General features: G+C 40.5%; 1 protein-coding gene across 1 annotated transcript in view; it reads right to left on the bottom strand.

Annotated features, from left to right (window-relative positions):
* WIF1 (WNT inhibitory factor 1) overlaps nucleotides 1–11305 on the bottom strand; it is an 84334-nt gene extending 73029 nt beyond the window's left edge. The window contains exons 1-2 of the mRNA XM_064283923.1: nucleotides 10857–11305; nucleotides 10254–10393 (exon numbers count right to left, since the gene is read on the bottom strand). Coding sequence (XP_064139993.1) covers nucleotides 10254–10393; nucleotides 10857–11004 — 288 coding nt within the window. The 5' untranslated portion in view covers nucleotides 11005–11305. The remainder of the gene's footprint in view (nucleotides 1–10253; nucleotides 10394–10856) is intronic.
* Between the last annotated feature and the right edge of the window lie 718 nt (nucleotides 11306–12023).

Here is a 12023-nt window from a genome sequence, read left to right as displayed (position 1 = left end):
TTTTAATTGGCTCTTTCTTAATCCTCAGTCAGGCACCCTATCATCTGCCTTCCATCTACCACCAAAGTTATCCTTCATACGGCTAAAACACTATTATCTACTTCTAAATTTTCAATGGCTCCCCATTATCTATAAGATAATGTCCGTGATGGCACACAGAAAGCATCATAATCTTTCCCAAACTTATTTTTTTAAACATCTATTCCTCTGTTATGTTCCATAAATCCTTACCATTCTGAACTAATTGTCATTCTCCAACTATACCCATGATTTTCAATCCTGTATACCTCCTATGGGTTATTCCTTATCCCTAGAATGCCCATCTTCCCCCACACCAACCTTGGCCACTCTCTACCTACTGAACGCTTTTCGTGATCCCGCTCAACTGTTACCTTCTCTGTGATGTCTTCACCAGCATGTTGTTGTTGCTGTGTGCCATCAAGTTGATTTTTGACTCATGTCAACCCCATATGACAGAGTAGAACTGCCTCATAGGGTTTTCTAGACTGAAATCTTTTAAAAATAAATCTTTTAGTAATCATAAATTTATTGATGGCAAAATCCTCTGGCTTTATGTGCCCTAGATTCTTCTTAGGGCATTCATGGAGTCACAGCTAACCCATGTGAAGTCTTTGAGCAAATTGGGTAATAGTGTCCTTCGGGCAGAGGCAGCTCTGTGTCAGGATATACTACTTAACAAGAGAAATGTGGAATGGCCTGCAGCTCCACTTGACTCTTTGGTCAGGTTTCCATGTGCAATGAAAAATCTTGTAAACTTTACATGTTGGCTCTGAGAACTCACCACAATTATTTTGATTGCTTTACTGAGGTAACAATCTTTTCCCCTAGCTGATGAATTCCTAAAAGCAGTTAGGCCAATTATATTTTGTAAGCTTTAATGACTGTTTTTGAATAGTTAATTTGTGGAACAAGATGATACTCCAAAGGCTGTCAGAACAGGTGAGAAAGATCTCTGAAGTACATAAACATGTGCTTAAGTTTTAGCTGTGTGTCTTGGGTAAGTAACTTCACCATGTCCTATTCTCCTCATCTGTAAATTGGGGATGATGGTGCCGACCTCAAGGTTATTGAGAGAATTCAGTGAGACAGTATCTGTTACGTGATTAGAAGAGTGCCCAGCCTACAGTAGGCATTATATGAGTGTTGGCTATTATTATTATTGACATAGGATAAAATAAAGGGGTACTCTGAGGTGGATGTTTTTATAATTTGACATTTGGAGAGCAACATCTTTGCGTCTTGATTTTTAAAAAGCTAGAAATAGATACTGGACTTTGTATTGATGTGACCATTAACATTAAATGACTGAAGGTGTTTACTTAAGAGATAGATTCATAAATTTTAGAATTTGGAGGGAATTTAGAGATAATCCAAACTGCTTTTGTTGTTGAAAAAAGACTTGAGGCCTAAGACCTTTCTATGAGCCCAAGCGTTTCTCCATCTGGCCTTTACCACATGTCCGGCCTCCTGTCCCCACCTCCACCCCATATTCTCCCTTCCACACACCAAGCCCCAGCCTCAGGCACCATTAACCTTTCCCAGAATGCACGTTCACAACTCCCTTACCTTTGCCTGTGATGCCCCCTCCTTTCTCTTCCTTACTGGTTGAACAGCTTCATGAACATCCTTCAAGTCCAAGTTTGATTACTATTTCCTCTCCTGTCAAGCCTTCCCCAATTCCTTCAGCCAAAATCAACTGATTCCTCCTCTGCCCTCCCAGAGAACTGCGTTCACGCCTCTGTTAAGCACCTATCAGACCAAGGCTCTAGATCCTGATTGTCTGGGTTTGAATCCCAGCTCTGCTACTTACTAGCTGTGTGACCTTTGTTCCTCTATGTCTCAGTTGCCTTATCTGTGAAATGGTACCTACCTCACTTATTCATTCATCCAACAAATATTTATCAACTGCCAACTATCTGTCAGGAGCTGTTCTAGGACCTGGAGATACAAGGTGAACTGCACAAATGTTCTCCTGAGCTTACATCCAAATGGGAGTCAAACAATTAAAACCAGATATAATGAAGTATTATCAGTTGTTATAAGTGCCATGAAGAAAATACAGCAGAGAAAGAGACTCAGAGTGATTGGGAGGGTGATTTTTTAGAAAGGAGAGTCAGGGAAAGTTTTTTAGAGGGGGTGATATTTGGTCAGAGACATGGAGGAAGAGAGGGAGCACATTACACAGAAATTTGATGGAAGTACATTTTAGGTGGAGGGCACTCAGGTGCAAAGGCCCTGAGGCAGAAACGAGAGGGAATGATGGCCAGAAAGGCTAACAGGTCTATTGCCAAGTTAGTGAAACAGAGAGTGGAGGAAATGAGGTATCCTAGGAAACCCTGTGGGTTTTTGGTTTTTAGGAAACCCTGGTGGAGTAGTGGTTAAGTGCTATGGCTGCTAAGCAAGAAGCTGGCAGTTCAAATCTACCAGGCATTCTTGGAAACTCTATTGGGCAGTTCTACTCTGTCCTATAGGGTTGCTGTGAGTTGGAATAGACTTGACAGCAGTGGGTTTTTTGGTTATCGTCAAGATTTTCAGGTTTTATCTCCGAAATACTCCCCCAATACATTTCTTTCCTCTCTTCATCCCTGATCTCATTGTAGTCAAGCTCTCCTCAGAGATATCTCCACCCTGCCGACAGGGTGATCTAAACATGTAACTCTGACCCAGTTGTTCTCTGCTTTATACCTTTTCATTGACTGACCGTTGCCTTCAGAATAATTCCCAGATACTTTAACATGATGGACAAGAACCTCTAGGACCTAGCCCCTACCCACCTCTCCACTTCTTACCTTGCACAGTACATTTGAGCTACATCAAACCACTAGGAACCCAGACAACTCTATTTCTTATCTCTGTGGCTTGCAAATCCATTTCCTTTCCCTGAAAACCATCCCTCTTCCATGTTTTTGTTGGCTAACTCATAGTTAGCTCTGAACTTACTCCTCCTCTGCGCTTTCATTATAGCCTGGGAATAACTCTGTACGTCTACAATACCACTTACCGGGAATTATTAAAACGATCTGTTTATATGTCTGTCTCTCAAGTTAGCTTCTAATTTTCTCAAGGGCAAGGAATTAGATCTTAATGATGTTTTACCACCAGGGCACAATCTGAGTTCTGGCTAAGAGCAGCTAAACAATGACTGTATTCATCTCTTTTTTTCATGTTGCCAGCTAAGGGCTCACCCCTTGATCAGTCCCTTTGTCCCAAGCCCATACTTATAGCTGCTCTGTGAGATTCTGTTCAGGTAAATGGGATTCGAAAAATAGCTGACAATTTCCAATATTCTTTGATCACAGTCATCCATGAGTCTCAAAAAAAAAAGATAAAACATATAGCCCAGAAGGTAGATATCCATCTGTCTTATCTCCAGGCAAGAAAAAGAGTGGCCTCATTTCTGCTCTCAGCCAATCCTGTATTTTCTAACCTCATTTGGATGAGTGTGATGAATATCTGTTTACTAGACTATGAGTCCCCTGAGGGCAGGAACCGTGTTTATTCATCTTTGTATGTTCAGTGCCTAGCTAAGTGTCTTGTGTTTACTGGTTGAGTGCATGAGTCATAGAGAAAAAGCTGAATGGGAGAACACTTTATCTACCCTGCTACTCTCAGGGTGGCATATGTGGCAATTTGGCCAAATCACTGCAGCAAGAGAAGCCCCGATCTGACAAGGCCTCCTCCAAAGATCCCATAACAGGATGAAGGATATTTTCACTAAACTCTTAATCTCAAAAGTTTTGCCCTCACAACACCCAACCTATTCATTAGGGACATTAAAGTTAAATTAGTTTAACCAAAAGCAAAATGCTTTATTGAATATCACTCCTCTCTGCTTTGCCACAAGAATTTAAAACATTTTTATTTGTGCAAGCAATTTCAAGCTAAGAATAAACACAGAGGATATCAGCAAAGGGTTTGTTTACGTGACTTTACACCACCATGTAAGGAAGACATAGTGGGATTTACATGTACGCCATGTAAATCGCTGTAGAACCAGATGTGGCTTACAAGGTGCCTTGTAACTCATCTCCTCTAAGCAATAAAGTCTTTTTTCTTTTATTTTCTGGCAAAAGTTTGAGGAACTTACTGCTGTTTTCTATCAGCAGATACAACAGATGGCTGGCACATGCCTGCTTTGCTCAATGAAATTGGCTCTGTGCAGAATTACTCTTTGATCCCTAGTGGCATGTCCACAACACCACAATGCAAAATACCACATCATAACAGAATCTAAACATTAAAGGTTTAAAGCTGTGCTTTTGATACGAGCACCTCCTTAAAAAAAAAAATCATGCCCACAGTATGTAAACATATTCACATTCCCACTTTGAAACCATGGAACTGGGGTCAGAAAACTTGGCATTCCCTCCATTTGGTGACATAAAACCGCCACGAGGGTATGACTGGGAACCCCAGGAGTGCCAAGGTATGCAAGCACTTGGGTTGGAACTTCCAAAGCAATCTTAATTCCATTAGGAAAAAATATGGACAGTACACATAGGGGATTTAAATAATAGTAATAATAAGTGCTACCATAACTTCAGGTTTGGAAGGAGGTGTTTAAAGACGTTTGGCAGTTCCTTTGAAGTTGGAGAAGAAGTACTTGAATTAAAATTCATCCTTTACTGTTTTTCTTTGATTTTTGTCAAAATGAGAAAAGAAGAAAAAAAAAATTTTTTTAGTACAGGTCTCCTTAACTCAACCAGGAATTTGAGACTACAAACTGGAGCCAATACAATGCGACGCGTGTTATACAACATCAAATACAAACTTAAAAAAAAAAAAAAAACAAGTTCTCTGGGGCTTTAGGGACATTTTAATGGTGGAATTGGGTTATCCAGTTGATGTAACAGAAACATATCAGTAGAGTGATTCCTTTTTTTTTTTTTTAATTAGCAAAAATGTGAGTCAGTTGTCAGAAAAATGGTTTGTTTCAGATATCCTTTCTTCCCAATGATATTTTAGGGCTGAATTAGGGTGTTACTGACTGGAACTATTCACAAAGGGCCACCAGGATGCAAGCAAAGTTTTCTAGCTTTCCTTATACTTGGTTTTGTTTTGTTTTGTTTTGTTTTGTTTTTTAACTTTTCTGGCAGTTTTCAATAATTCAAGAAGTTCTTTCTAATTGACAGGGACTTAAAAAGGGTCAGGAACTCATGTAACTCATATAACTACTCTTGCATGTTGGAAAATGTTTCACTTGATACACTGTATCTTCAGCATATCTAATATTCTTTTTGCGATCATCATAAATTAAAGACAAAGGAGTAGGTTCTGCAGTTTAACCCAATAAAATCAATTTTTCCACAGTGTACACATGACCTCCCAGTCCCTAGGGCAACAGACAAAATTCTCTTTTATCTTCCCTGTACCCCCAGCAACAGCTCTATGTTTTGTTTTTAAGCATCTCGAAATTGAGAAAAACGAAGCTACACCACTGACTTCTAGTGGCTATAAGAATTCTGCACATTATACACAATAAAAAAGCTTCCTCTGCTATCTGGACTTGGTGCAGATGGCCTGTGTATAGTAATCCAGCTGGTGGGTTTGAAGCTAATATTAGCTGGTTATCTTCACCTAGAGAATTCCTGTTTCACAGGCACAAATTTCATCCCAACCTTTGCCAACTACCTCAGAAATGCAGGCCTTTGGTCACAAGGAGGTTGGAGAACTACTAGAGACAGCTCAACATAAATCCCTCACCACTGCTAAAAATGTCAACATAAAAAGAGATGCCCTATTAACTAAGTACTAGAGTCATGGTGGAATCCTGGTGGTGTAGTGGTTAAGTGCTATAGCTGTTAACCAAAAGCTTGGCAGTTTGAATCCACCGGGTGCTCCTTGGAAACACTAAGTGGCAGTTCTACTCCCAGTTGACTCGACAGCAACAGGTTTTATGGTTTCAGAGTCATAGCAGAAACCCTGGTGGCGTAGTGGTTACAGCTACGGCTGCTAACCAAAAGATCAGCAGTTTGAATCCACCAGGTGCTCTGTGGAAACTCTGCTCTGTCCTATAGTGTTGCTGTGAGTCAGACGGCAATGGGTTTGGGTTTTTTTTTTGTTGTTGTTGTTTAGAGTCATAGTACCTTAGCAACTTTATGCAGGTGGTAGAGTATACAATAGTTACTAAGGTCAAGTCTATATAATGGCAAAAGATATAAATACAATAGTTTTGGCCTTAGACCGAATTGGTTCATATGAAAATCAGCAGTAGTGTCCAGTTGTAAGAATTCAGATTTGTCTAACAAAACTTCTCATTAAATTTTTATTTGAAAGTCATGGTGTTCAGAAAGGGTCAGTTTTCCAAATAAAATGTTTAATTAGTGCCTAGTTTAGAAAACCAAAATGGTTGCTCAAGGTCCCTGACTAAGTGTAATATCTCAAATTTAAGGAAAAGTTGCCTCATTGAAAAATATCAACTCTTAAAAAGTTATATAAATAATTGCATTTTCCTTAATTTCTAAAAACCCTTCCAAACTCTTTAGTGGAAACCTTTCTCTCATCTAAAAGCCTTGAGAAAGAGCATATCCGAAAATAAGCATTTTAAATGGGAAATAAGCAAGGTTTTACATGGAAAATGACAATTACAAAGAGAGAGAGAGAAGTAGGGTTTAGTGATTTCAGGCAGGGAAGCCTTTCAAAGCAGGTTTTCAGGAACCTCAAAAGAAACTGGTAAATGAGAACTAGTTGAGCATTAGTGAATTCTTTGGCCACCACAGTCACGATCATTTTTACATTATACATCTGAGTGATGTATAATATAAAAACGACCCTAGATAACAAATATAGACACAGAACATCACACACTTTTAACCTCTAAAGTACAACTGTTCACACGTGTTTAACGTAATTCGTTAAACAACAAATAATCTGTAATTTTTAAAATTACAAATCAGTACACATTCATTGTGGACAAACCAGAAAGTAACGTATGCTGATTGAACGGACGTTAACACCTTAATGGATATGACTTTTTTTTTTGTCTGCCTATTTTGTAATAGGCACTGGGTTTTTGTCTGCCTATTCTTCTTCTTCTTTTTTTTTTATATCACTGTGAGTCGGAATCGACTCGACGGCACTGGGTTTATTTTGTAATGGAATCAAACACCATATGCTATGTTATAGAATATTCTACCTACTTCATTAGTGAACATCACTCCATGTCTATAATAGCCTTCTTAATGCTTCACTGTACTCTCCTGTGTAAGTCACTGTCGCTGGACCTCTAGTTGTATCCATTTTTTACTTTTACAAACACCATGATGAGGAACCTTCTCATACATAAATTTTTATAGATATCCATGGTTATTTCCTTAGGAGGGATCTCTGGAAGTAAAATCTCCCAGTCAAAAGATCTATATCAAGTCTTTTGCCATCATAGTCAAATTGCCCTACAAAAAGGGTAATATGCACACCAGCCATATATGAATACGCACATATCTCAACACTCTAAAAACTGTTTAAACAATTTTGGCAAGCCTTTTGTAGAGGAATGAGTACCACTGTAATTTTTACTTGCATTTTTCTAAAGTAGAACATGAAATGTATTTTAAACGTGCTCAAGAACACTTTGGGTTAAAAAAAAAAAAAAAAAACACCAAACTCATTGCTGTTGAGTTGATCTCAACTCATAGTGACCGTATAGGACAGAGTAGAACTGCCCCATAAGGTTTCCAAAGAGCCGCTGGTGGATTTGAACGGCTGACCTTTAGGTTAGCAGTCGAGCTCTTAAACACTGTGCCACCAGGGCTTCCACTCTGGGTTACTGGACTAATAATTTATTGGAAGTAAGATAACACCTTTCTGGCTCTGCTACGCCTTCAGTCCTAAAATTCCACATATTGCCAAAAACTTGCTTATGTACAGTTAAAATGCCTAAGTGTTTGATATTATTTGGATGAAATAATTAGGCTGTGGAATGAGTTTTTTCATTTTCCATGTAAGTGTTTTGATGTAGTTTAGCTTTAGCCATAGATGCCTTCCAAAATACTTAATTGGTGTACTGAAGTCATTATTTTTTCCATCTTCAAAATTTCCATGCCTTTCAAAATTTATGGTGCTGTTGGGATCACATAACTCTATTGAGTGAAATCAGTCATATTCAAACAAAATTTTAAAACATCTTGCTGTTTGGCATTGTATAGACCCTCCTTACCCCCCCCCAAAAAAAAAAGACACCAGATTTCATGTAGCTACCTGTGGAAACGTCTCCAGGGCAGACAGAGCAGAGAGAGGAAGGCAACTTAATTGAGGTGCTAACATTCCCCTGCATAATAAGATAATCCACATGGGTAACCAATCCCAAAGTAGGAGAGGAAAAGATGCTAGAGGCTTCATCTCCATGCCAGTTCCATTCTTTCCTAATGTCCTACAAGAAATACCCCTGAGATTGTTTGATATGTCAATCCATTTTGTACTCAACAATATGCCAATGTCCGCCAACAAGCACTAAGCTACAAACAACGGAAGGGATAAAACGGAATTCAAGCTTTTGCTTCAAATTCTATTGTTTAGAAGACGAACTCATATGCAAAAACTATTACAACCGTTGACATTTTCTGCTCCTCTACAGTCAGTATACTCTTTCAGCTAACCCTAAAAAAAAAAAACCCTAGAGGGGTGCAATTTAAGCTACCTCTAATGGTTCTTATGGGTCCATAAAAGTATAGGTCAAAATATTCTTTTTAAAAGAATTACAGAAATGATATTGAGACCATTCTGACAAGGGGTCATTACAATTAAACAGACTCAGATGAAAAGAAAAGAAGATAATAAAAGGTCATTCATTGATTTATTACTGATTTCGAAATATTCAAAAATTAATGTTCCATAAAATGTCTATGAAGTAGAGATTAGGGAGAAAAGAAATAATCACACTATAGAGCAAGAGATACCTCAGTGAACTTGTCTGGAAAATGGGGGCATTAGAATACATGTCCTTCCTGTCATGAACTTAATGAACTAAAAATGTTTTTTTTTTTAATGACAAAACAATGGAAACGTGAAGGGTCTATATTTGATCTATTACAGAAGAATAAAAAGAGAACAGATCTGAGGAAAATAAGACAGAGCTAAAATGGTCAGGACCGTTCAAAACCCGTTGCCAACGAGTTGATTCTGACTCGTAATGACTCTATAGGGCAGAGTAGAACTGCCCCATAGGGTTTCCAAGGAGCGACTGGCTGGTGGATTCGAACTGCTGACCTTTTGGTTAGTAGCCATAGCACTTAACCACTACGCCACCAGGGTTTCCACCGTGCCGTTAAAGTGCTCTCTAAGGTCAAAATAGTTACTTTTTATGAAGTGTTTTCTGGATCACATTCTTCGTGAATTTAGTCATTTAGGTACTTTTCAAATAAAAAAGACCTGAAAATGTGATTTTAATCACAATGATTTTCATAGTAGACGCATTTTACTAATTAGCAAAATAATTCTTGACTTACCAGTTGTCCTCTACAGTAAATTTTCCAATTGCACAAAAGAAATTAAGCTCACATAAGAATTTTATTCTTTCCAAAGTCAGAGGTTCTGTTATACCGAGAAGACATAAAATGTATCATACAAAAGATATTAATGTGCTAAGGAACAAAAGGAATGCTTCTTCATAAAAATGAATTGTAGTTTTCTTTTTTTCCCATAGGAAAGAAAATATTTAAACTGGTAACTAAAACAATCCATAGCCTGAAACACTTTGGAAACTTTCTTACATGACAGTCTTTGAGCCTGTGAACTTCTACCAGAAATACATAGCATTCATGTTCTGGTGAATAAATTTCAACATACCAATTTTTTTTGTACAATGTCAAAAATATTTATATACTTTAAAATTTGTTGGAAAGTATAAATAACGTCACAAGTGATAAGCACATACTGTGGAAAACAGCCTTTTAAATATTATGTTAAATTTTAATGTCAGTGATCGCAGTAACCAGAAATGCTGGTCTTTGAGCTCTTTATAATTCCAGCAGCCTGAAGACACTGAGTCTTACCAAAATAGTGAGCTTAGATACATTGCTTGCCCTTTTCTTTTGAAATCTTTAACTTATGTGACAACTCTAAATAAATGGGAATTAATTCATTATTTCTTTTTGGACATCAGATGAAAAATTACTCTTAAGAACTGAAAAATGCGTCAGACTAAACAGTATACAATATTATTTCTACCTTTTATCAGGCATTAGAACTATCAAAGGGTCATTTTCTCCACCTTTTTTTTGCCGATCAGCACTTACCTGCCCTGCAGCTTGCCAGGTAAAATTCATGGAATGGATATTGACAGGAATAGCTGGCATTCTCTGTTGTGCTTTTCTGAAATCATGTGTAAAGGGGGCCATTTTCCCCTCTGAAACAATCAGGATATCCTCTTCAAATCCTGTTGTGAAAAAAAGAAACGAACTATCAAACTGGGTGGACTTGAGAGAATCCAAATCAGAAGTTGCAAAAAGAAAACCAAAGAATCGGCAAGGGCCATTTCTCTGCACAAAACACCTGCCTTTGGCATCCACCAGCTACCGAGACTGATTTTCCTCTGCATGTGGTAAGAATGATGCTGACAGACACATGGAGCTAACTGATGCAAACAAATGCTGGGACCACCTAAAAACGGAGGTTGTAAAAACTAGACAGCATAATCAGAACGCTAGCTCAGCTTTGGTTTCCTGTGAGAAGTTTACGAACTTTCAGATTAGGGGACAAAGTGTATTAAAAAGGAGGGGGGAAGCAATTTTCTTTGAAATTAAATTTTGAAAACATATCATGCATCCCCCCTTTAAGAGAAGAGCGAGCGGAGAGAGTGGAGGCACAGCAGAGTCCGGTGCTGGGCGCGGGAGCCTTACCTATGAGCACTCGCGCCTGGTGAGCATCGATCCACAGGTACAGGCTCTCCTCCCGGGGCTGCCCGGCTTCTGCCCGCAGCACCAGCAGGCACGGGAGGATGCTCCAGAGGCGGAGCGCAGCGGCGGGGAAGGCGCTTCTTCGGGTCATGCTGCTTGGGACCTCCTCGCTGGTGGCGCTGGCCGCTGCAACTCCTGCTGCACCTACTCAACCTGCGGCCGTTACGTTCTCTGCTCGGCTGCAGCTCCCTCGGCGTGAGCTGGTCCCACTTAGAAGGCTGGGCGTGTAGCCTCCTGGCTCAGTGACGAGGGAGCCTGGGAGAGCCCGGGGAGGGAGGGAGGGGAGATGCTGGGATGAGCTGGGCAAGAGGGGGGGTCGCTGGAGGGAGAAGGTGAGGCAGAGGCAGGAGACTGGCAAACGGGAAAGCGAAGCGGCGGCGGAGATGCCAGCCCGAACCTTGAGGGTTAAATACAGCGGCAGAGAAGAGCGCGAAGGGCCGGCACTAGCGACTAGTGGGGCCCGCGAGCTGAGCCGGGAACCACTGGGGGGCGCTGTGGGGCCGTGCCGGGGCGGGGCCCTGCGGCGACTCCCGGAGGCCTCACAGCTTGGGGTGGAAGAGCACGCGAAGCGGGCACGTGGAGGGGGGTCGACAAGCAGACGGTGCTCAAAGGGACCCCTGGGACACCCCCACCTCTGGCCAGGGGAGGCGTGGAAAGAGAAAACGGAGTGAACGGAAGTACCAGGGCTTGAATGAGCGCTAATGATGATGATGATGTTATAACTCCCATTTCCACCTCGGTACTAATCAAATGCAGGTCTTCTGCCTCTTCGCCCTTTATGCCAGTATCATACCTCTCACTCTCTGCAAACCCTACCTACCCTCTCTGCTCTTTGCTCCAATGTTGACACTGTATGCGTTCCTACCCAGTTAAAACCTGAGACTGAACTGCCCTGATTGCAAGCGCTCCGCTTCGCTGGGGTGCAGGGAGCTTATTATGCACCTGCCGGACACGCTGTAGGAAGCTGTCCCTGCTAAGCCTGCACCTCCCGAAAAGTTTTCGGGGCCCTCAGGCTGCTAAACAAAAGGCAGAATCCAACAGCCACTCCTTGGAAACCCTGTGGGATAGTTCTACTCTGTCCTATAAGGTCTCTATGAGTCAGAATCGACT

The sequence above is a fragment of the Loxodonta africana genome, chromosome 4 (assembly GCF_030014295.1).
Source record: "Loxodonta africana isolate mLoxAfr1 chromosome 4, mLoxAfr1.hap2, whole genome shotgun sequence".
Taxonomy (NCBI): domain Eukaryota; kingdom Metazoa; phylum Chordata; class Mammalia; order Proboscidea; family Elephantidae; genus Loxodonta; species Loxodonta africana.
This window is presented reverse-complemented; position numbering and strand designations above follow the sequence as displayed.